This window comes from Plutella xylostella, chromosome 24 (genome assembly GCF_932276165.1).
Source record: "Plutella xylostella chromosome 24, ilPluXylo3.1, whole genome shotgun sequence".
In the NCBI taxonomy this organism is placed as follows: Eukaryota; Metazoa; Arthropoda; class Insecta; order Lepidoptera; family Plutellidae; genus Plutella; species Plutella xylostella.
In genome coordinates, this window is record NC_064004.1 from 3569328 (window position 1) to 3596570 (window position 27243).

General features: G+C 37.3%; 1 protein-coding gene across 1 annotated transcript in view; it reads right to left on the minus strand.

Moving 5' to 3' along the window:
• Positions 1 to 94: 94 nt before the first annotated feature.
• Positions 95 to 27243, minus strand: part of LOC105384959 — a 58586-nt gene continuing 31437 nt past the window's right edge. The window contains exons 4-12 of the mRNA XM_048629811.1: positions 8405 to 8609; positions 7886 to 8061; positions 7033 to 7203; positions 6471 to 6648; positions 4659 to 4800; positions 3750 to 4294; positions 3281 to 3369; positions 2506 to 2596; positions 95 to 1912 (exon numbers count right to left, since the gene is read on the minus strand). Coding sequence (XP_048485768.1) covers positions 639 to 1912; positions 2506 to 2596; positions 3281 to 3369; positions 3750 to 4294; positions 4659 to 4800; positions 6471 to 6648; positions 7033 to 7203; positions 7886 to 8061; positions 8405 to 8609 — 2871 coding nt within the window. The 3' untranslated portion in view covers positions 95 to 638. The remainder of the gene's footprint in view (positions 1913 to 2505; positions 2597 to 3280; positions 3370 to 3749; positions 4295 to 4658; positions 4801 to 6470; positions 6649 to 7032; positions 7204 to 7885; positions 8062 to 8404; positions 8610 to 27243) is intronic.

The following is a 27243-nucleotide window of genomic DNA, read 5'->3' on the forward strand; positions in this document are numbered from 1 at the left end:
AATATTACGAAACAATGACTATACCCACAGCAAGCAACAGTAAAAACATGTTTTTTAATCTACTAAAGGAATTTACTAACAGAAAAACCATCAATATTTTTAATCATTTATTTGTACGGCAAATATCTTACAACCACGTGCGCGCTGTGTCTTACAGTAAAACGAAACATTAATTAATCATTATAGTTATTTACAAATTACTTATCATTTGGAAAATAATACTTAGTACCTACCAACAACACATCGGCAAACAAACGAACATACAGACATATCTTACTAGCTATCAATTGAACTACTTTATAGTGGAAAATTGTATTTTAAAAGCTACTATTTACAAAAAATTCTAACTAGGACGAAAATTCTAAATCGGTTGCAAACTAAAATCAAAAAGATTGTTCCCACATTTTTCTCTTCATTATTTTAAAAACAAAACTATAATTAATTAAAACACAAAATCCTACGGAGATCAGCGCGAAGCGCGAATTCTTTTTTTTTCAATCATTTATTAAAATTCTAAAATTAAAATTAACCCTTTTAAAAATCAACCGGCAGTGTTGCTACATTCAAATTAAAACGTCTAAACATCGAGTGTTGTCATATCACAAAAACTTACGACTAGATTTTTTAATTGTTTCCTCTTAATTCTTCGTTGTCGGCGTGTTGGCTATAGCGCCCATATTCAGCAGACCGGGGAACCCCCGCACCTGGCTTGCCATGAAGTCTCTATACAGAGCCATCTGTCTCTGGTCCATCTGTCCAGCCAGGCTTGAATACAACGCTGACATGTACATGGGATCCATGAAGGGACTTAAGGCTGGGACGGCGCTTTTTGCCTGCATTTCCATGAGTTGAGCTAGATTATTCTGCCCCTTATATGCGTTTAGAAGATTATTCTGCAGTAAACTAGACTGAGAGTCCCTTGAACCAGTAGACCCAGTAGGTGACGGGTCATCTCTGGTAGAATTAATCTGGTAATTTGGTATAATAATGTTGGGCTTGCGATCCTTCTGAACGCCAGAAGGCGAAGGAGAGGCGTACGCTTTAGGGTACCCTTCTTTCGGTGGCGTTGGCGTTTTAGCAGAAGTAAACTTGCCATTGGACGAGCGTTTCTGCGGAGGCCTATTCTTACCTGGCGTCTGGCTCTTCGGATTGACCAGGGTGATCTCTAAATTGGACCCCACGACTGCTTTTCCATCAATCAGCGTATAATTCTTAGCGGAAAGGTTTTGAGGGACGTTTTTAGATGGTGACGGAATGTTGGGGACGCGAACTATTTCTACTGCGGGCTTCTGCGGGGATGGTCCTTGAGGCTTAGATAAGTCCATTATGTCTTTAGCCGGGGGTTGAGGCGACGAGCTGACAGGGGGTGCCCTGGGAGGCTTAATAGGAGTACCCTGCAGAATATGCGGCGGAGGCATAAACGGATCTTTCGGATTGCCGTAAACCGTCTTTTCTGTGCCACTGGAGCCGAATACACTCATGCCTTGTATGACTTTCGGAGGCGGTTGCGCGCCGTTAGCGAAACTAGGCATAATACTGTACATTTGGAACATTGGATTAGTCAGTAGCTGATGTTGCATCGCCGGGTTTAACATCGGGACCATGTTAGGAACAACCGCCGGCGTCCAATTGCTAGGTATAGCCGTAACTTCTAACCCTCTTTCCTTCAAAATATCTAGCTTTTTCTTTTTCACGCTTTGAGGGCTTTCGGGGTATTCGTCTAGGTCGATGATCTCTGGTGTTTTGGGCTTGTACGGTACCTCGACTATTTCGTCGTCGTCTTCGTGGCTGTTGGTGGAGGAGACGTGTCCGTGCGCGGGGGGCGGGGGGTAGGCGATGCCGAAGTTGGTGCGGGGGGTGGAGCTGGACACGGGAGGGGAGGAGGAGGCTGAGTCTGGCCGGAGCGACGGCGCTGGAAGATAGAGAATATTCATTAAATATAAATAGGGATTATTAATATGTAAGTATATGGGGATGGGGGTCCACCAACCCGCACTTGGCCAGCGTGGTGGGCTAGGCCTAAACCCTTCCTTCATTGGAAGGAGACCCGTGCCCCAGCAGTGGGGACGTAACGGGTCGTGATGATGATATGGGGGTTGTAAAACATTGCCAACAACTTTGGAGTTATTAAAACTGTGTTTCAATGGTGATGGTAAAATCAGAAAAGGTAAATGCAGATTGCAATCTGCCCCTACTTTTACTGCACCAGTAACTCGATCTTAATGATTAATATCTCTAATCCTGAATTATGATTATTTTTATTTAATATAATGGTTTTGGTGAAGATGATGGGGGCAGAGCGTTATAGCGTTCCTTTATGAAGACGAAAAGGTCCAGCTGATGTTGAGGAAGCCCACGAAATACCTGTCCTAACAGAGCAATTGCTGGTATACTCAATCATTTATTGCATCCATAAGTTTTACAGGTGTTCAATACATTAAATTAGGAACTTTATGGACCCATTCGGGCACAGCCAAAACTAAATAAATTAGTAGGTATACTCACTGGTAGTGTTGAAGGCGCGCGCCTCCCGCGCCGGCTTGACGCGCACGGAGCGGAGCGAGCTGCGCTGCGCGTTGCGGGCCACCGAGCGCTTCTGAAATATACATTACAATGTTAGTACGATGTGTAGGTAGACTAATAAACAAGTGCATACTAAAACAGCAAATACATAGGAATTAAAAGTGTACATAATTATTCAAGCGGAGTGTCGTGTTTCAAACATATGAAGTGCGACGACGTGGTGACGACACAGCTGTACTAATGTCTGATGCAACGTGGCTAAGTCCATATTGGAGACAAAAAAAACATAAACATATGGCGGTGCGAAATCCCGTTTTGAGGAGTACACGTGATCACGCTGCGGCGTCGCTCGCGCAATAACTGTTTTTTTTTTTGTAAATATTATTTGTACTATTTGTTTCGTGCGTCACGCTGGGCATCCACTGAAACACCAGTGCTGTGTCCTTCGAGTTCCTCTAAGGCGCAGCAATAGCTGAGTGGATGTGCCTTTTTGACACGCAGCATATTGTTCATTGTTTTGTACTGGTACATTCTATTCTATTTTTACAATATACCTAAATATTTTTTTGTTTAATTTAATTATTACTTAAGTTCTCTTTATATATACTTAGCTGTTTTTGAAAGTTAATGTATTTTTGTTTTTTATTTTTTTTGCTGTGTGTCAAATAAATGATTTCTATTCTATTCTATTCTATATCTATAAACCTTACAACACCCCTACAATACATACTCCAGTAAATAAAGTAAGTATATTAACCTCAGAGTTGTCGGTGTCAGCGTGTCCGTTGCTGGCGGCGTGCGCGGCGCGGCGCGACAGGTCGCTGGCGCCCGTCGAGTCCGGGTGACCTGCGGAACAGGGGTGTTGTTAATACATAGGTATTTACTGGGGAATGAGGACTGAGTGTTATGGCGCTTTGCTAGTGGCCTATGTCTAGTGGACAATTACGGGTTGGAGAACATAATTACAAGTATATTGCAAAAAGAAACAGCTGTTAAACACTGACTCTAAAGTATTTGCGAGGTTCAGGTATTTGTTTCAATACAGATATTTTAGTTCCCGTATCTTGGTTGGCCGCAATAATTAGGCTCAATAAGTTTCTATAATGAGAAAGTACCTAGTATAGATAAAGATTTTAACTATGGCAAATGAGATTGTTTCAGTATCATTACTTCAACAAACTTACTTTTATACTATAGGTAATAATAACTAAATCCAAAAAACTCACCCAAATTAAGTTTCATAGCCAACTCATTTAAAAACAGATTACTTCCATCACTCAGCTTCTTATTCGCAATCTCCTCCAAAATCTTGGTCGAATCCTTCAAATTATACTTATTAGCTAGTTCAGCTATCAACGCACTGTTATCCGCTGCCAAACTCTTAACCACTTCGCTACTTTTAAAATACTCAGCCAGATTGTTCTCTAGAAGCGTCTCTACCGGTTTGACACTGATTTTCGGTGCATCTTTTTCTTTCTTTTCATCTTTAGGCAGTGAATCTAGGAATTCTTTGTTCAGCTCCTCAGCTGGTTTGCTCAAGTCTTTGACTTCTGTCTCTCCGGTCTCCGAGTTGAAGGACACTTCTGGTTTGGGCGATGGGGTTCTCAGTCGCTTGTCCTGTGGGGGGTCGGGTTTGGTCTTGGTTTCTCGGAGGGGGGACTCGGTCACGTCGATGGTGTCTATGGGGGTGGAGTCTTTCTTCGGTTTTCCGTTCACGCTGAGGTATTTAGTGCCGTTGCGACGCTCGTGTGTCTCGTAGGATAGTAGGAATCTGGAAGGAAATGGGGTAGAATTAGATACTGATGATGGCAGGGCGAAGATACATTATGTAGCTGCACGTGGAGCCCCAATCACTACACCACATTTAAGACGTGAGAAAAGTTCTCCGTCGTGCTCGCTCTTAAGGCTGCGCGATGTAAAACTTTTATGTAAAAACTTTTGTCACGTCTTACATGCGCTCCGTGCTAGCCCTTCTGGCAGACGAACATGTCTTCACTGCGGCTGACGTCACGCCACTACGAATCTATACCTAAGTCCGGATCTACTGACAAGCTTGTGGATGGCTCGAGATCCGGACCTGGCAGATAGTACCTGGTCCTGACACCCATGATAACCTGGCACGGGGGGACACTCACCTCTCGTAGGTCTTGGTCAAGTGGTGCGGGTGGGGCGCAGTAGGCTGTAAGGCGTCGTGCAGGGAGCGCCAGCCGCGGCGCCGGCACACGGCCGCGTAGCCGCCGCGTCGCCGGACTGACAGGTAGAGGGCGCGGAGGGACACTGCGGGAGAAAACAAATGGTTAAATACCTAGGTAGAAATATTGGAGAATAAATAAAAAATATGGATGCAATATACGATTGAGTTTTGATAACTATGTAGCTTTTTCAGAAAATCTTCTGCGTGTATTTTGGAATAAAACGTGGTAAAATTCGTGAGAAACAACACCATCTTCTGATAGCCTAGCTAGAACTAAGTACTTATGCCGAACTTGCAATACAAAACCTACAGATAATGAATCAACAGATACTGTATCGCTCTATTTAATAAGCCAGTTAAACTCCCTCATACTCCCGCATGCAGCTGTCGCCATTTCCCTAAAGTCAAAGTCAAAGTCAAAATTTTTTATTCATCGTACAAATATAAAATTTTCTGATGAACGTCAATTTTTACAAATTACTCTCCGTTCGGATAAGGGGGGGCTCTTTCTGTCTAAGGAGAAGAACGGAGGCAAGAAACTCCTGAGCCATCTTTTCAAAAAAAGACTTAAAACTAGTTGGTATACAATACATATAAGCTTAATAATTATTATTATAATAATATGAGCAGAGCTAACTACTTATCACAGCCATGCATTAACGTCCTCCAAGTAATCATCAATTTTATAATAAGCTTTTTCCTATTGTTTCTATATCTGCGCGCGTATAGTACAAATCAATGCCATCTACCGGCAACCCCATACACTACTTAATACTCACAGTCCTTCAAACTAGCGGCCTTCTTGAACGACTCGTTGCGAGACTTGTAGAACGCGCGTAGCTGTCTCAGGAAGGCTCTATCGGCCTCCTCGTAATGTCCTCCTAGCCGAATTTCGACTACGGCGGCCAATCTCAATTGAGATCAGCCATCTACGCAGGAGTAGATTATAGTGCCCAAGTGTGTGCGCAGTACACAGGAGCACTCTCTGTTCCATCACTCTCATAACCCAATGGGACGGATTAACCGACACGACTGGAGAGAGCTAGGCGCAGGACCGACTGCTTTACATGCCCATCCGACAGCATGGATCGTTTCACTGTTTCGGACAACAGGTGATCAGCCTTCTATGTCCTAACCAAACTTAGAACCACAATTTAGAAACACAAATTGATGGTCCCACCCGGGAATCGAACCCGGGACCTCAGGGTCATGAAGCGAAGCTTCTACCACTAGACCACAGAGGCAAGCAGAGGCGGCCTCCTCGTACGCTGGTACTAACATATCCTATATATACCCTACAAGGTATGACTATACATAGCATCGGTTCTTTCAAACATTTGTGTTAAGTTGAAATAGAAAAAAAACTAAAAGACGCCATCTGTTGTCAGTTTTTAATAAACTGGCATAACACGAATTAGCGCCATCTATCGGCAACCCCACACACTACGCAATACTCACAGTCCTTCAAGCTAACGGCCTTCTTGAACGACTCGTTGCGAGACTTGTAGAACGCGCGCAGCTGTCTCAGGAAGGCTCTGTCAGCCTCCTCGTCCACTAGCACTAACATATACTATATACATATGTACCATACAAGGTATATGCTATTACATAGCGTTGGTTCTTTCAAACAATCGACGTTGAATGTTGAAATAGAAAAATCTAAAATAACGCCATCTGTTGACTACTTACAAAAACTGACAAAACACGAATTAGCGCCATCTACCGGCAAACCCAAACACTACTTAATACTCACAATCCTTTAAACTAGCGGCCTTCTTGAACGACTCGTTGCGCGACTTGTAGAACGCTCGGAGTTGCCTCAGGAAGGCTCGGTCGGCCTCCTCGTCCGCTGGCGCAGAGATGTCTTCTTCTTCTTCAGTGCTGGTGGCTTGCTTGCCGTTGCGGAGGGATGGGCGGCGCTGGTTCGATGGCTGAGGAGGGGAAAAAATGTTAGAGATTTCATTGTGTGCCTGGAACAAGTACAGGTTGTTGGGTTCACATAATTAAGTCTTCCAGGAGTATAGTGGTGCGATACGAATGGACATAGACACGTCTCGATTGGTTATTCGAAAGGCGGTTTTGTATGAGATATGGATAAGCGCCCCTGTCGGTAACGTCGGAAACGCATACCACCTATCGAAAGTGTCATAATTATTCTGGACGCAGGGTGGCGGCAGCACTGGTTACATTAAGATTTTTATAAAAATCATGCCATTGCACATCAGTTACAAAGAAGCTTGACCCGTTTAGAATTTTTATATGGTTTCCACAATGACAATCAATCAGCTAAGGCTATAGATGAAGAAACATCTCACCTGTGTATGCGTGTACCGGTTCTGCGTCTCGCTCCCACTGTCGGCGCTCTCACTGGAGTGCGAGAGAGAGCGCGCGCGGCGGCGGCGGCGGCGCGGGCGGCCCTTCAGTCGGGGAGCCAGCTGGTTGCAGATCAGCTCGTGACCCTCTAGCTCGGGGTACTCGAAGGTGTCCTGGAAGATGAGAGAGGTTTAGATAAGATTTTGGAAACCATATTATTTGGACACGATTGTGACTCAAGGTAAGCGTACACCTTTCAGCATCGTACACTACATACGCATAGCGTACAGTATTATTTGTTTGTACCTACTTTTATAGAAATTCATAAAAGTGCGTCCACTTCATCGGCAAATCATAAACGTTTCTCCATCTAGCCTAGTGTCTTCTGCATCTCTCTCTGTTTTTACCTACCTACGGTCAAGAAACCATTCGCGGACTCCCATATCCACCGTATGTTTTAGTTTCGGCCTCCTATCTTAGCCTTAAAACCACCTATCTCGCTCGACTAAACACAGTATCCTACGGCTCCACGCGCTCACCATGCAGTACAGGATGCAGACTCCAATTTCCATCCTTCATTTTGCTTTCTACCTTCTGTCTTCTCCTTAAATGCGCTCTTAGAGCCTTAAAGCCGCGACTAAACACAGTAACGTACGGCGCAACTAGCTCACTAGTGTCTTTTGCATCTCTCTCTGGCTACTTATGTACACCTACCTAAAGTCAGAAAAGAAACCATTCGCGGACTCCACTTTCCATCCTTCATTTTGATTTCTACCTCCTGTCTTTTCCTCAATTTCCTCCATACAGCCTCTAGGCCGCGATTAAACACAGTAACGTACGGCTGCACGCGCTCACCTTGCAGTACAGGATGCAGGTGTTGCTGGTGGGCGCCGCGTAGCCGCCGAGCGCCGCCACCAGCGCCTGCCTCAGCCAGTCCGCCTGGAGACCCTCGAGGCGCGAGAGTAACGCGCGGTAGCGGCAGTAGCGACCGTACGAGAAGACTACGACGCCAGCGCGGGATGGGTCCACCGCTGGGGAAAATATAGAGTTTTAAAACTTTGCCATACAAGTGCATAGAATAATGGGACGTCATTAGATAAGTTAGTTTATGCCTCCATTTCTGTATGGCAATAAATACCATTTGATTTGATATCGATATGGTTTTCAAGTTTTTGAGGGATTCTAGTATGAAAAGTTGATTGAATGTAATGCATGGTTATTTAAGAATTAAGCTATATTTGTACTGTAATTGTAATTCGCAGCAAACAGATAAACAATGGAGGTATTATCATATTTAACTGGAAGGTCCCTAAGAAATCTGGACTGGATTATCATCCATAACAATATTTCCCTCTGTTTAAGTATACTACTCACGTATAGCGCTCTTCTCCTTATCCACATCGCTGAAGTCCATCTTGGTCTTGTGCAGCGGCGCCGTGGCGTCCCCCTCGGCCGGGGGGGCGCAGGCCCCGCGCCACACGGCCCGCAGCCCCCAGCGCCAGTCGCCCCCGTCGCACAACCAGCTCAGCAGGTCGTCCGCTCTCAAGACCACCTTGTCGTTGATCGCTAGCACTTCGTCCTGGAATTGAAAGGAGCTGGTTAGGGTTTGGATGAAGAAGGATGTTGTCGAAGAATATTGGGAAAAGAGGTGGGCTAAAGATGTCTCCTTGCGGTACTCCGATACAAATTTGTTAAATAACAAGTATTGGCATGAAAACGCATAGCACCTGTTGGATGAATGTAATTCTCTTTCTAACAGCAAAGATACCTAATAATTTACCCCAGTAATTTTGGGTAATTAAGAAAGAATTAGGAATGAAAGATCGCCTTGTGGTACTCTTGCAGTATACAGGGTGTTGCAAAAAGGGTATACTAAGCCAAAACCTACATGTGCAGCATGGTATATCTAAGCCTGAAACTGAAATCAGAATTTGAAAATTCGCGAAAAAAAATTTTCATTTTCCATAGAAACTTTGTTGGTCACGTGACTTTTTACTATGGAAAATATTTTTTTTTTCGCGAATTTCCAAATTCTGACTTCAGTTTCGGGCTTAGATATACCATGCTGCACATGTAGGTTTCGGCTTAGTATACCAATTTTGCAACACCCTGTATAGGTAGTCCACTATACCGAAAGTACTACAAACGTCAATGGTCTTCCTATAATTAAATTAAACACAGTAGGTAGTGTACGTATGTTTATCAAATAAACTCATCAAACCAAATCAGACGTTAAACCTTTGTTTAGAAAGGGAATAATAACTTTAATAGTTGAAGCAGTTTGTTGAGCTTCGAACCTTTGACCGATGAACTTAAAGTTTAACTATAGGTTACTTTATTGTATAAATTGGACCCCTCAGAGTTATTATTAATAGATGTTGTTATTGATCTTTGTAAATGCGGGTGTAATAAAGATTTTGATAGTGTACGCATATGGGGCTTCGCCGACCTATTATGAAATTGAAATCTATCGCGACACAATCGGTTACAGTGCCACAAACTTATCTGTTCCGGTGACAGCTCACGTAAATGTATAATATTTCTTTAATCTATAAGATTTTTTAGTTTGCCAGTAGTGGTAATTCGCTCTCGTGGTTTCAATAAACCCCTCTAATCTATATCAATATATAATTAATTAGTAAATAATGTAATGGGATATGGATCAATTTAGTTCGCTCTCACCGGAACAGATAAGTTTGTCGCACTCTATATAGTTCAATCGATTAATTCAGTTCAAATATCGACGCCAAATTACACCAAATTTAAAAATATTTTAAAAAAATCCTAAAAACTAGTATTTTCCGTTTAGGTGTCATTTGAACTTCTTCATTGCTCGTCAGTGTATATTATATTATACCTATTATTCTTCTTAGCATTTTGGTGACGTGATAAATACGAGACGTTAGAGAGCGTTTCACTTTCGTGAAAGGATAAGCCAGTCAGGACAACGCCAGTAGCTTATATTATAAAGTACTAGCTGTTCCCACGCGCTTCGCTTCGCCTTAAAAAGTTTTCCCGTGGGAATTCCGGGATAAAAAGCAGCCTATGTTCTTTCCCAGGGTCTAGACCGTATGTATACCAAATTTCATTCAAATCCGTTCAGTAGTTTTGGCGTGAAAGAGTAACAGACAGACAGACAGACAGACAGACAGACACAGTTACTTTCGCATTTATAATATTAGTTAGGATTTCTTTACAATATTAAGTATAATTTTAATTCAAGCTTGTATGGAATGGTGGTGAAACGGCACAGCGTAGTGAAGCCAGCCCTGCGATGTTATATAGTGGGCGGAGGGTGGCGCAGGGACGGACTTGGGAGTACGTTTCACTATGTTAATATTACGTAACCTTAGTTGTTAATTATAATAGCAACCCTCTGTCACTTAGGGTTGGGTTGGTTAGTACCTAATGATTGCAAAGATATGTTTCATCTTTTTTCAAAACTTAAATGTCAAGTTTTAAGTAACTCAATTGCGCCATAGTTTATTGAACCCATATTTTATTTGTTTATCCTTACTATATATATAATATTATAAATGCGAAAGTAACTGTGTCTGTCTGTCTGTCTGTTACTCTTTCACGCCAAAACTACTGAACGGATTTGAATGAAATTTGGTACACATACGGTCTAGCTAGACCCTGGGAAAGAACATAGGCTACTTTTTATCCCGGAATTCCCACGGGAAAACTTTTTAAGGCGAAGCGAAGCGCGCGGGAACAGCTATTTTTTATTATTTTGTTAGATAGCCTTTTATTTTGTCTAACGATCGCAATCTAATTACGTCTCTGAGTACGGAAATTACTTGTTTATTCTGTGTCATAACTCTTACTTATGCATTTAAATACACTTGCGAGCAATAAAAAAATTCAGTGACATATGGAACGGCAAAGGCAGGTGGAACTTTTTCATTGCGAATATATTTTCCATTGGAACTGCCGAGTCCGGCCCTGTCTCTCTCTTAAATAAGGGGGGTGCAAACTAAAATTGCTTTCAAATAACAAACCCCGTAGTGCGTTACTATGTGTCGTTGTCTCTAGAATATTCGATCATAACTCGATAGTTGTGCTTAACAGCACTTTGATTAACAAATACGAAAAAGATGGAGTATTAGTGCCAAAGACACGTCTCGACAAATAACACCCCACTTGTATTAGTGGTATCACTGAGGTCTTATTTTGAATTGGTTCAGTTAGAAGATTTGTGACTTTACTCACTGGTACTGAACGTACTAGGATCGATTCTTGGCCACGACCGGTCAGATATTAAATATGCAGACAATAATGTCATTAGTTATGTAAGTTTGCCACCAATAAACTCAAAAACAATTTCAATTTAAAAAAATCATTTATTAACCTAGCCTACTTTTTATCCCGGAATACCCACAACGAGAAACCCTGTAAGGAGAGGCAGACATCGCGCGCAAAGCTAGTGTAATAAAATAATAATAATATAATACAGTAATTAACCCAACTAACCTACTAATTTAGACAGACAAAGCCACGTGCAACAGCCTAATACGAAATAAACGTGTCATATACTCGATTCTGATTGGTCGGACGCACACATACGCGTGTTGTGTGTGCATGTGTGCGTAAGAAGGAAAACTGTATAAACTTTGACACAGAGTCGGAAATACAAGATTATGTTTACAATTAGCGTTAGTGGGGGTAAAGGCCCTTGTACACTTGTCGAATCGGTGATAAAAAACTAGAAAAGAAAAAAAAAATTATAAATTAAATATTATTAATAAATTAAATAGCATAAGTAAATTATGGAATGATATCCCATGAAATACGCTCATTGGGAGCTAATAATTGTTGTCCATTACGTACTGTTGATCATAGGAATGAAATTGAAGATAGATAAATAAAATACTGTTTAGGTTACTCCAAAAATAATAATAAAATTACCAATTTGTAACTTAATTAGGGTACAAAAGGCGGTTTATCACTTAAAGAGATCTCTGCCACGACAAACGTTGGGTGTATGAACTAAGAGATTGAGATTGGGTGCCGTGCACATATTAAAAGAATTGTACTTTAATTAATACACTAAAGTCTGTTTTTATCTCAAAAAATGACTTAAAATTGACAGATTCAGGCCCTGTAGCACGGGGCGCTATTAAGACGTGACAAGAGTTTTGCATCGCGCTCACTCACATCGCATAACCTCAAGAGCGAGCGCGACGGAGCACTTTTGTCACGTCTCAATAGCGCCCCGTGCTACATGGCTAGAACGGTTCATCGTCAGTCGATGTCCCACGATTAAGTGACGTTCGTATCGTTCTATTGGCGGGACATTCGACTGTTGATGAACCGTTCTGAATCTGCCAAATAAGTATCTGAGATTAAAAAACAGACTTTAGGTAAGTAATAACTAAACAAGTAATGGTAGTCTGAAACAAAGAGGCATTAGGTGAGAATTATGTGCGGATGGGTCAAGCTGAACCGAAATTATCCGCCTTAAACTGGGCCGTGTTCACACTGGAGACTACGCGGCGCGAGCAATGAAAAGGTTTCAGTGACAACTGCACCGAATTTATCCTAAACTGAAAAGGCTAGCTTAATGACGCCGTCTGCAATATTGAAGTAGGTACATTTATCAGCACATCAGAATACTAAAAATATACTTAGGTTACTATTGTATTATATTTTTGAATTTTTTTAGATATTAAAAAAAAATGGGGCGTTTTGGTGCCGCCATTTTGTAGGTCGAACCATGGCTCGTGACTGTATTATTAAATTTAACATTTTATTGCATAAACATTACTTACGTACAAAATATTTATGAAAATTATAATTATTAGGATTTGGAACGACTCTCTGAGTCTCTCCTTCCTTACTATACCACTTTTGAAAGACCTTCAATTATATTAAACTAGCTGTTCCCGCGAGCTACGCTTTTCCATAAAAGTTTTCCCGTGGGATTCAAAGATAAAAAGTAGCCTATGTTCTTTCTCAGGGTCTAGAGTCTAGACCATCTGTATACCAAATTTAATTCAAATCCGTTCAGTAGTTTTGCCGTGAAAGAGTAACAGACAGACACAGTTACTTTCGCATTTATAATATTAGTTAGGATTTGGATAGGATTAGGATAAAAGATTTCTTGCTGAGTAGGTAATACAAAATTATCACGAAAATACTCATAAGCTACTTAATTCTAATCAACATAAAACCAGTAGAAAGTTACAACCTCTTAAGTACCTACTTAACACGAATATTAACTACAAAATCAATTAACACTGCAATCACGTGACTTATTAAAAGCAATTTTTAGGTAAGTATGAACGCAGCTTAAGCTTTATTATTAAACTGGATGGCAATCGAATAACATAAACCGATTCCGGCGGCAGTGTGCATGCGCCCTTACAGCGCGTGTGTGTGCGTGGGTCGTACGTGAGTCACGGCTGTGTGTGTGTGTGTGTGGTGTTTATTCGTCGAAACAACGTGCGCTTATACAGCGTGTTCATATTAAATTGCGGTTTTATGCTTTTTATTTTATGTGCGACGAATGATTCGTCTGGATTCGTCACGAATCCGGTAAATCGATAATCAATAAATGGGTTTAATGCAGCAGCGATTCGTAAGTTGTAAAATCACTCAAAATCAACGAAATTCCAGATACTATTGAGATTTTTAATGCGTAAGGAGTGTATAGCTAACTCAAACTAGATAATAAAGAAGTTTAAAATAATTATGGTCTAGATGCAAACTGTTTAGGGTAAAAACAAGTTCCAAATAGTTACAGTTTATTTTATTTATTTAATCCTTTATTGCACACACATCAGTTTATTTACTTTAAAATATTACTAAGAGTAGTTTTCACTAAGTATTTACATACATATACATTATGCACTCACGACTGTGATCCCCGAAAGGGTAGTCAGAGGTGGCTCACAAAGCGAGCCACCCACTTTTCACAGCACATTTGTACTCACGTGATAGGGTGCGAACCATATCGCCGCTTTTGGGATAAGTATAATATTTATTTAATACTAAAAGTATTTATAAGTTATTAAAAAATTCCAAATATAACATAAATAATGACTAATTAAGTTTTACCTACTCGTATTTATATTGCACAAAATTTTAATTTTCAAAATGGTTCAAATAAATAACACTGGCTCTTAGGTAAGAATTGGGTAAAAGCCTATAACTAACAGAAGGTTCTTCCAGACAACGCAGATAATAAAATTATTGTTAAGTATTACCGTGACTAAATACATTAGACATCAGGCTGTATCAACCGAACTGCCGTGTGTGTGTGTGTGTGTGTGTGTGTGTGTGTACACTCACACATGCGGCATTGATAGCAGCAGAATCTATTCGGGGCAGTGCAACGCCCCTGGACGATAAGGCTGGCTGCACACTGGGGACTGTGCGCTATTGTTATTCTTTAAGGGTTTTTGGAAACAAATAATTAAATTTAAAAAAAAATATTAATTTGTATTAGTAAGTTTGTAATAAAATAGTTGTATAAATAATATACAGCAAAAACGATCATTCTAGTATCCAAGTATCCATTTTATCACTTAAATTACTGATTTATAACATTTATAAAATTTTAAGTAGGTACTTACTCATGCATTTATAGTTTTCACTTTTGAAATATCACCATTTACTCAATACTCAGTTCTAATTACTTCTAATATCCATTAGACAGTGTAAAAGGTAAGATCATATTTATTAGGATATATAGTATAACTAGTTACGCTCCAAGAGGTATATAGTTATTTTATTATCTTATAAGTACCTATATAATATCTATGAGTATCGTAGCCTACCTATTTAATCAGTACCTATATTATTATCCTACAGATAATTATAACGAAAACTGTAGACATATTATCTAATAAATTAAAGAATAACATTACAGTTAATAAAATCAATGAGTAGTACCTACGTAACTAGTTAATAATCAAACTAAGTTAGTAATCAATAGGCAAAGTATTTATTCTTAAAGAAAGAAAAACTACTAAGCCAAATACTTGTTAATCTTATTACCATAAGCATTCCAATACAAAACCAACAAACAAGCAACAAATTCAACATATTAAAGGGCTCCCTAACGACCTCCCATTACATCATTAGCCTAGTCTAGACTAGCTAGACAGATAGGCGAAATTTTGGGAAATAGTTATAATTATTTTTAATCAGGCGCCCCCGGTGTGTCGCCGCCCTAACCGACATAAATTCTCAATAACATGAAATGGGGGAGCGGGGAGGGGGCGCCAGGGCCGCACTCACCTTCTCAAGGATACATTATTATTTAATATTGTTACATTTTTATACCTAAGATATAAGTTAAAATGTATAATGTAAGCTGTAATGTTCAATTTAGGATCAAATTTTTTTGAAACCAAATTACCATTAATACGCCTAATTGGATTTATTTGTATAGTAAACAAACCATTATATTATAAAATGTAAGTGTGTTTGTATAGTAAAACAAGTTAGGTACACAGGCATTTAGGGATGACTAAGGTATTTATACAACGGAACAATAGAATATTTAAAACATATTCAAATATGTTTTTATTATAGAGACAGTAATAAAGACACTAAACAATAACAAAATAATTGACGAGATACAATTATTAATAACTAGCTTTAAAATTCATAATTATTAGTAGTATAAATTAATAGGTTACGTTACGCCAACGACAAACAACATATTCTTATGCAAATATGAAATTCCAAATAGGTAGGTATCTAGAACTGTATTTAGAACTAACCAATAATTATCCTTACTATCTCTCTGTCTGTCTGTTACTCTTTCACGCCAAAACTACTGAACGGATTTGAATGAAATTTGGTATACATAAGGTCTAGACCCTGGGAATGAACATAGGCTACTTGTTATCCCGGAATTCCCACGGGAAAACTTTTTAAGGCGAAGCGAAGCGCGCGGGAACAGCTAGTACCGTTTATAAATATTAGCTACTGTACATAAAATAACAATAATTATCAATACCTAATTGTCATAAGTTACATTTAGAGATAAGTTTTACTTTTGTCCTGAAATTCCACAGGTAAACCTTTTAAAGCGAAGCAAAGAATTTTTCTACACAATGTATATTGTTTTGAAATGAATTAATATGAAAATATATATGAAAGCTCGCGGAAAAACCTAGTTTATTCATCATCATCGGCCACTTATCATCCATTGCTGCACATAGGCCTCTCTCAGTATAATAATAAAATATTTAAATTAAATAATAATAATAATAATAACATTCTTAATATTATAAACTCCTTTCCCCGAGTCCGTCCCTGGCGCAGAGTGAGTGAAAGATGGGCTAGGGTCGCGCTGTTGCCGCGCAGTCTTGATACTTTCTCTTACATAATGTCACTGGATCACCACAACTGATGTGGGCAACAAGAAACTACGTTTTTTATTACTATTTTTATATCTTTTTACGAGATAGTAATAGGTACCTATGTTTGGTATTGGAGTTATTGTATTTTTGACTGTTTTAACAATCTGTACCATGAATACAATGAAAAAAAATTAAACCTAGTAATTCTAGTATAATTAATTAATTATGCCTAACCTAATACGATGATGCAGCCGCAATTAGTCCACATTCAAGTGCCATATTATATCGCTTTAAGTTTTTTTTTATTAATTACTATTAAATTAATGATTCACAATGTGTTACGTAAAATTAAATGGACTTTGTATAATAAGAACATGACATGTTATCCTATATAATTATGTCTTTCTCAAGTCTATGTACGAAAAAATTCGATAATATTAGTGCCTTACCCTTTTAAGGGTATAATTATTTGTAAACATCGGCCCTTAATAGCCCTCTCTTGACCAGTAAGTTAGAGCGCAAACGATTTTATATTCAAGAGGGCCTTACTTAGAGGGCTTCTCTAGCTTAACAAAACACGAATAAACAAGAGCTGTCATGCAATCGGTATTTTTTATGCAACGAGATAGATACGCGGTTAACGCAGCAGCGCACTGAATTAACGTTTTCGTGATTTTCGAATCTTCAGAAAATATACAAACATAAAAAAATATCTAAGAGACGGTAGAAACACGCCGTCCTGATATTCAAAAACTAAAATTTACAAAATATTAAGGAAAAAGGACGTATTTTGGTAACAAAGAGAAACACACAAAGTATCAAACCGTTTCGATCCCACTCGACAGAAGTTCGCAAAGTTTTGAGAGCTTAATAAATACAAAAGGGTGTATCTGCAAATTTTTCGCTCCACCTTGAGCGAAATTAAACCGTAGTGCCGCGGCTCAAAGTCGTAGTTCCTATGGCGGCAGCACAACTTATTAATATAGGTAAAATTCGGAGATTAGAAAACCTTGTTTTTTTGCCCTTTTCGTGAAAGCCTTATTTACTTATTTGTAACTGAAAGCTACTAACGGTCGGTGTCAATATTCAATCTATGGTTTTGGTTAACAGGGGCCCTATCGCCACGTCAAAACGAAGTATTTAAGTACGAAGTAATTAGTGTCAGATTTAATACATTTTGAATCCGAAAATCATTGTCAAAACAAGTTTGAGATAGGTACGCATATTTAACCGACTTCGGAAAAAGGATGAGGTTCTTAATTCTTCTGTATGCGTTTTTGACGGATTTCAATCGATTCGATCGATTTCAAAAATAGCATATTACACATTCCAGTAAGTTTAATAAAAAAATCAATTCAACATCATGCACCCAAAAATATTGATTAGACTATTGGTTTTTAAGACATGTCCAATTACGAAACTTATAAAACCCCTCTTTTTCGCTCGGTGGCTAAAAATACACTTAAGTAGGTAACGTATACAAATACATTATAACATGTGTGAGTTTAACTCGACTCTTATACGTTCATTGCGATGGAATTCCATACTTTTCTTTGTTATTCCATCATTTACCTTGAATTAACAATGGCGCCGCCGTTGAAATAAAAACCTATTATGTGCCACAAACACTAGTCTAGTTCTAGTGTTTGTCACCGATACACTAAGAACAAGAAAGATTACGATATACGATAAGGTGCAGTGGTTAATACATTGACTTTAGAACTGGGGGTCCCGGGTTCTACTCCCTACTGAAGCATTCTCTTTTATTTGGCGACGCTAGACGACTCTTTCAACATCACGAATGGTTAACTAGCAGAGAATGCTACTAGCATTAAGTTTGCCTTTTTTACCAATTTACTTTGTGCAGTAAAGAATTTAATAATAATATTAAGACGACCGAATGGCGTAGTCGTTAGTGACCCTGACTACTGAGCCGAAGGTCCCGGGTTCGATTCCCGGCTGGGACAGATATTTGTTTAAACACAGATATTTGTCCTCGGGTCTTGGGTGTTGATATTTATATTTAGTATCTATCTATCTATGTATTTGTGTAGATATATCAGCTGTCCGACACCCATAACACAGGTTCTGCCTAGCTTGGGGTCGGATGGCCGTGTGTGAGATGTCCCCACATATTTATTTATAATTATTTTATTTATTAGTCTACAAACATTTGATTTCGGTTCGCGCACTGTTCGGGTTTCACCGCCCAACTCTTTGTTGTCAGATCAATAAATGCAGACTTTTGCCCTATATTTAAATTATTAATTAGGTAAGCACGGTCAGTAAGAGAGCTACATAGGCCACCCCAGTGTACATACTTACATTTAATGATCCATTGATACGTGACATAAACAATACTTAACTTATAGAGTTTGTTTGTATCCTAACTAATATTATAAATGCGAAAGTAACAGTGTCTGTCTGTCTGTCTGTCTGTCTGTTACTCTTTCACGCCAAAACTACAGAACGGATTTGAATGAAATTTGGTATACAGACGGTCTAGACCCTGGAAAAGAACATAGGCTACTTTTTATCCCGGAATTCCCACGGGAAAACTTTTTGACACGGGAACAGCTAGTGTATCGTTTTTATAACATCGATAAAATGTTATTTGATTCGATAGTTTCAGGATCAAACTATTTGCGCTGGCGCTGGGGTGGCGGATATATATCTTTTGCCGGCTGTACATGACTGTGTTCTATTTAATTGCAATTTATGGTAAAAACATTTAAAGATTTTTCATATATTATGTAAGTGAGTGTAAAGCACCTACATCAACATCACATAAAATAGCTATTTTCACTATTTTGTATTAACTGTATGATTTTAACGTTAATTTTGTTACGGTTTAAAAGAAGTTACTAAACATAATTATTTATTTAAAAAAAACAGCTGAACAGATACTTAAACCTTAACGGCATTTACCTAATTTCATGGAAAAATACAGAAAAAAAACCATTGTCACATCTGGCTATTGATTTTATTACAATTTCCTATGACTTTGCCAAAATACACCTAATCACAACAACTTAGAGTCCAGTTTAGAGCTGTGTTTGAAATAAAAAGTTTAAAATGTGTAGTAATGTCAAAGTATCAAGATTGGTTGACATTTCAAAGCCACACTTTAAGAGTTTTTATTTATGATAATTGTATTGGAGTATGTATAAGTTTATTTATGCATTTAAACCCATACAAGACTAAGTAATTATTTTAATACCAATTGTGTATGTAGGTAATAAATTTTTACAGCAACAATGTTTATAAATAATGTACATAATAAATGTATATGTAATGTAAAAGGAATGCTAGTTTTTTGACCAGTATTGTTTTAAAATCATTGCATTGTTTTAATAATATTAGGGATTTATATAGTTCGGCATATTGTCCGATTAAATTGTAGATGATAACATTGAGAACGATTAAATATGTTGTTTTATTTACACACTGTCTAAAGTGCCCCAGCAGTGGGGACGTGGAGGGTTGTGACGATGATGATGATGATGATTATACACTGTATAATTATTATTGCTAAATTGAATCATTTGGATTAAATTTTACAAATGCACTAAGTATTATATTAAAAAGTACGAAAAGGCGGCATTATTGCTCATAGCAATCTCTACAAGATATACTTTGGATTTAATATATTTATTATATTTTTTATCTTAACCGTGAAGGGTTTAATTGAATTAAAATTAAAGGGTGTTTTGTAAACAAACATTATATCCCTTTTTCGTACGTACTACCTGTAATATTTTATCGATTTGAAATAAATTTTTTAAACACTACCTATTTTCTTTCTTTCATCTTTTTCTTGTATTTTTTTTCATGTTCCTACTATGACCGATATTAATTTCTAAAATTATATTTACTTATTATAATTAAACAACAATAACTCGCAAGTATCAAGCTCGTTCGGTCGCGCTGTTCGGGACGGGATCCGGCGTCGCTCGACGCTTACGAAATGTTACAGCGCGCTCCGGGGGAAACCACGCAACTGAGTATTTGTATTATTTTAATCATTTTGGAATTTAAAAGAAATGGTTTAAATTAATAATACTTATGTATTTTGTTTAGAATATAGTGAAGAGTAGTTTTTTTTTTAATGATAAAAACATTTATGTTAATTTAAACTAAGTGACTTAGCTTCAAATACATAGACCGTATTGTAAATTTACAACAAGATTAAAATTGACTTTGAAACACACGAGTTTCGACTCTTTACGTCAGTCAAAAAGTTGAAATAACAAAAACATAAATTTAAAGCCTATTGTAAATGCATTGTTCTCATGTATGTATCGTGATCGTGTTAAAAAAATCTAAGAAATACACTACCATACTCAAGTAAAACCTATAAATAATATATTAAATTTATAAACATTAAATTTATAGACGACCGAATGGCGTAGTGGTTAGTGACCCTGACTACTGAGCCGAAAGTCCCGGGTTCGATTCCCGGCTGGGGCAGATATTTGTTTAAACACATATATTTGTTCTAGGGTCTTGGATGTGCCCGTAAAATGGCAATAGGCCCGCCCCCTATTACATTGGGACTAACATACCACTCTGGCGAAAAGAGGGTGCAGCAATGCACCTCTGCCTACCCCGCAAGGGAGTACATTAGTACAAGGCGTGAGTGTGTGTTTTTTTTATTTATAAACATAATATGTCCGTATACTGTATACGTATACCTAATATACCTATCTATTTGTGCGTGGCATCGTCCTAGTACGTCCACTAAGCAATTTGAATAGTAAAATAGGTAGCACATTTCAGATGCGTCCTTATTCCGGTAAGGCGTGTTAAGTAAAGCAAGCAAACGAAGCAAACTCCAACACTAGGGTTGCCACTCACGGTATTTTAAAATATTATTTATATAAGTAGTTTTTTGTTATAAATTTTAAATAAATATTAACAATATTAGATAACTTTAGAAAGTGTTGATTAAATTATATTATATATCTCTTATCATAACAATATCACTGAGGTAAGTATATTTAAAATAACCAAATATATCTGAGGTGGAATAAAAATTACTCGCAAAACATCTTCTTTTTGTGTCGATGGCAACTGCCGCGCCGGCGCGGCCTATTGGACTCGCAAAACTTAAATTTAAATACAAGAAACGAGATCCAAAAAGGATATACCTACTTAATTTAATTTGATTGTACCAACATAAATATATACACATTATCTCAATCATAAAATGCTACACCTAAATCTTAATGTCAACATTACTTTTTTTTATTCACATTGTATTATTAAACACGAAAAAAACAAATGACACCGCTAGTTGAATACAAATATGTATTTAAATATCTGTCTATAGTGCATGAGGTACCATTATTATTAATTTCATAGCAAAGTAGACTATTATTAACTTCATACTAAATTAACTCTACTTTACAATTAAATGAATAATAATAATGCAACAATATGTGCAGGTTGGCAGCCCTGCGCACTTCGCATGGAGGCGAGTATGCGCAGTCCGATATTTTTTCCAGAACACAGAAATGGATAGAGACGGTTAACAATTATTCTAAAATTCTGATTTCGAATTCTAAAGGACTTTTTTGTTGTTTTTTTTGTCGTCGTCGCTAATATCGTTTGAATTTAATTCCGTAGTTTTGTTTCTATTTAAATACGTAACAGTCACGTTTTTCGGAACATTAAATTTAATATAAACTGGTACAAATGGCATTATGTATTAGATTTGTCTATGTTAATTTATTTTTTGTACTTATTTGTAAGAAAATTATGCTTACAGGAGTGATCCCGGAAAAAACAATTGACTCTCACGTGAGAAGGTTAGTAAAGAGATAAGTAATATGATATCCTCCTGACCCCGAGAGGTATAAATGTACACACGGTTATTAAATTGAAAAAAAATAAAAAATAAATACTACTGAACTGTTTTGTCACTTTGTCAAAGAACAAATTGTTTAAGGGATAGCTACTTTATAAAACTTTAAAGGAATAACAGGGATACTCCATAAAACTTTTAATATAGGTATTTTTAAACTATATATTATATATTTTTTTCAATGTCCTACTCATAGCACGCCAGGTGTCAGGAGGGTGTGCTACCCTAGCGCAAATAGTTTGATCCTAATACTCATGGGTAGATAGATGTATGAAGTACCAGTTACTCAAATTTGCGACGATATCTATGTTTTAACGCACTTTCATGTAACAGCATCAAAATATGATCATAAATTAAAATTGTAAATAGTATATTGACAAACGTTTTAAGTAACTATAATGACAAAAACAAACTACCAACATATTGTACCTATCTTCACCACCAAAAAAAAAACGTAACCAAATAACCTCCATCCATAATCTGAACATAATACAGCAAAACCTTTATAAACTTTAAAAAAATGTGCGGCAAAAAGTTTAAACTTCCCGACTCTACTCTTGTATTGTCTAAACAACTATCTTCTGTCTCGCTCTGTCCCCCCCCCCCCCCCCCCCGCGCCCCGCGTTCTTGAAGGGGTTCCGAGCGCGCGGTGATATGTTACTGGCTGGATTAAATGTTGCTATTTGTGTTTTTGTTGTAAATTATTGTTTATTATGTGTTTGAGTAAAATTAATCTGTGTAGGTTACTTTTAAATGAGTATTTTTCTTTCAATTGAAATTAAATCAATACTAAGTACCTATATTCATCTAAATCTAAATCAAATCGATGACTCATAATCAAATATTGCAACTCCACACTTTTACGGTAGAAACGCCACTTTGTATGTGAGAAAACGTAACTTTTATAGTTTTCTACAAACTACAAACCTTTACTAGTTATTACTCTGTAACTAGACGAACTATTCCACATACCGTCATCGTCATTGTCTTGCCATCACAAAGAAGATTAGCCAGCGACATACCACACCGCCGCTAGACACGGGGGGGGGGGGGGGACATGTGACACGGTCGGTTTTTTATTATTATTATTATATATTTTAGGATTCCGTAGGCTCGTGATTGCGTTTTCAAGTGATTCTGTAAGTCTGTTGTTTTATCTCAGATACTAGGGTCAATTTTACCTAACGCTAAACGTACCTATTTAAAATTGTATTTAAATCAAATTTTAAATACATTTTGTACTAACTGACAGACGTTTGACAGGCTACTAAATTTATACGTTTAGCGTTTGGTAAAATTCCACCTAAATTGACAAGTGTTAATATCAATTTGAATTGAATAAAATCCCTATCACGAAATCAAAGCGAAATATCATTTACTAAGTTGTTAGTGTTAAACTCTATACATTTTGAATGCTTAAAGCGATATCTTCCAGGCAACCTTTGTATGGAAGACCAAAACAACAGGGTTCATTGAACTTAATACAATACACTTTATTTGCACCAAGACCAAAAAATTACAAAAAAAAACTTAAAAAATAAAACAGTACAAAAAGGCGGCTTTATTGCTTACAGCAATCTCTACCAGACAACCTTTGGATGGAAGAGAGTGTGTCTATATAGATACGATTTACTTTTATTATACTTACCACCTGAATATTTAGTTTAAGTTAAGTTAATAGTAACATATTTAATCCATGGTTTAAATGAGTGTGTATTAATTTGACGCTGAAATGGACATTCTCGTTTTATTTGTAACGTATTGATCGCACCGTTCGCAGAACTGCGCTGTCTTGTACACAACTACTGTAGCGACAGCATAATAATTATACTGTAGGTATTAAAATTTATATTTATCTGTTCATTTATCTGTTCATATTTTATTGTGCTATTAATTGATTGAAAGCGTTAATGTCCTCTTCTCCCAACCTAACAAGGGTTGGCTGGAAGAAATTGCTTTTTGGCAATAAGCCCGCCTTTGAACATTGTTAGTTTTCTTTTAATGTTCTTCACCTTTTATTAATTGTAACTTTATAATGTACAATAAAGTGTTTATAAATAAATAAATGATATTACAAAAAATATATTTTTATCATTATGTACTTTTACCTACCAATATTGCCGTAATAATAAAACTCTTTTTGGTGTTGGCACATTTATAAACTAAAATAAAGAAATAAATTAAATTGTAAACTAATGAATACAATACAATAAAATCCTCTTTATTTGCACCAAAAAACAGAAACAATACAAAATAAAACTTAAAAATAAGAACGGTACAAAAAGGCCGCCTTATTGCTTATAGCAATCTCTACCAATATTAAAAACAAAGACCTCAACCAAATTAAAACTGTCATCTGAAATTGTATCTTAGAAATCTTCTTACAGGTAGTGCATTAACTTAACAAATCTCTTTTTTTGCCAGCCGTACCCTCAACCTACACAAGAGCGCCGCTTTATATAGATACTAGCTGTTCCCCAGCGCTTCGCTTCGCCTTAAAAAGTTTTCCCGTGGGAATTCCGGGATAAAAAGTAGCCTATGTTCTTTCTAAGGGTCTAGACCATATGTATACCAAATTTCATTCAAATCCGTTCAGTAGTTTTGGCGTGAAAAGGTAACAGACAGACAGACAGACAGACACAGTTACTTTCGCATTTATAATATTAGTTAGGATTTATACAGTATACGTACTTGTATTAACATAAAATATCAGTTTTAAAATACATTATACTCTATTTCCAACTGTTTTGACCTTGGCAGGTAACCTTGACTTCAAATTCAAGTGGTTATGTTTAAAAAAACTACCTAAACATCATCAACTAATGGTTATCTTAAAAAATATATAGGCACTTTATAAGTACACTCACTAGTAATAAGAAACGTTCTTCACCTAAAGCCCTTTTTAAAACGGAGAGTACCTTTGTGAGTTTGTAAAAAAATACCTTCCTCAGAAAAAATAATAATTATGCAATAGAGATGTAGAGATTGCTATAAGCAATAAGGCCGCCTCTTTGTACTGTTTTATTTTTAAGTTTTGTTTTTTTTTGTAATTTTTGTTCTTGGTTCAAATAAAGTGTATTGTATTGTAAATAAAAGCATTTGGCTTTGAAATACTATAAGTAGTTACTTAATTATCCTTTTTGTAACACCATGTGTAAGTATGTTTTTTCTGGGGCTGGGGTAGATATTTGTTTAAACACAGATATTTGTTCTCGGGTCTTGGATGTGCCCGTAAAATGGCAATAGGCCCGCCCCCTATTACATTGGGACTAACATAACACTCTGGCGAAAAGTGGGTGCAGCAATGCACCTCTGCCTACCCCGCAAGGGAGTACATTAGTACAAGGCGTGAGTGTATGTTTTTTCAAATTATTATTAATGCATTTGTATGTTTATTTTTTATTTTAACTGTAAGTAGGTATTACGTTATTTTCTTATCGCCTTACACACACACACACACACACACACACACACACACAAAACCCTTATCATTGAGGTTAACTGGCCGTTGTGCCAAACGCATACAAAAATATAGTTAAGGAATATTGCGATTAAAATAGCTTTTTAAGTAGTTTTGTATTATTATTTTTAAGATTTAATGTTTTTCATTATTAATGAAGTTATTTATTTAGGTTGTTTAGTTCTTGTTATTAAGATATATGTATAAATATAAGTTAAAACATTTAACTGACACACTGACAACAACAACAATAAAATACAGCACAAAACCAACAATAACATAACAGGTCGCTGTCAAAAGTGTCAAAAAGGCACCAGCTCAGCATATGTCAATAGACAATAAGGACACAGCTCTGGTTTTCTGCTGGCCCTAATAAAATGACGTCAGTCGCGTATATACACACACGCACTCACGCCTTGTACTAAATGTACCTACTCCCTTGCGGGGTAGGCAGAGGTGCATTGCTGCACCCACTTTTCGCCAGTGTTTATGTTAGTCCCAATGTAATAGGGGGCGGGCCTATTGCCATTTTACGGGCACATCCAAGACTCGAGAACAAATATCTGTGTTTAAACAAATATCTGCCCCAGCCAGGAATCGAACCCGGGACCATCGGCTCAGTAGTCAGGTCACCAACCACTACGCCATTCGGTCGTCAAGTCGCGTATATCTCATCTTTCGAATGTCCATTTTAACCAGGGACACCCTGTATCTAACACGAAACGTTCTAAACACAAACACACAAGTAATCGATAATAGACTATTCTATTAATACAGTTATGTACCTGTTGGTATTTACTAAGTGTACATAAGGTAGTGAAAACTAGAATTGTGTAGATATATTAGAGGTGTGATAACTTTAGTAACTAAAGAAACCAGGTTTATTGGAAAAAAAACAAACACAAAATAACCTCCTTTTTTTGAATTTGAAGCCGGTTAAAAATATAGAAACGTGAAACTTATAACACACCCCGTTACGTCGGGGGTTGAAAATAAATATGTTTTGTTTATAAAAACGATTTTGAAAAATGATTTTGGTTATACAGAGTATTGCAAAAAGGGTAAGTATACTAAGCCGAAACCTACATGTGCAGCATGGTATATCTAAGCCCGAAACTGAAATCAGAATTTCAAAATTCGCGAGAAAAAAAACATTCTCCATAGTAAAAAGTCCATGCTGCACATGTAGGTTTCGGCTTAGTATACCCTTTTTGCAACACCCTGTATAAACAAAAAAACGTATTATTTATAAAAAAACGAGTGAACCCGCGCGCGGAGCACTAGCGAGGAAAGAAATTACTGCGATTGTACATTGATATTTATGCCGCTCAAGCGCCAACGGACATAGCTCTTTTATGTTGTTCATATTAAATGGAATTGTAGAGCTTCCACTATACTATTGCATTTTTGACGTTTCCTTATGTCTGGTAAGTAAAGTTGGTTTTCCTTTGCAGTCGTCAAATATGTATGGGATTTCGAATGTCAAAAAAAACATTATATAATGGACAGAGTATAGTTAAATCGAGTTTTTTTTCATACCTAGTTCTGTCTGTACGTAATTTGAGAG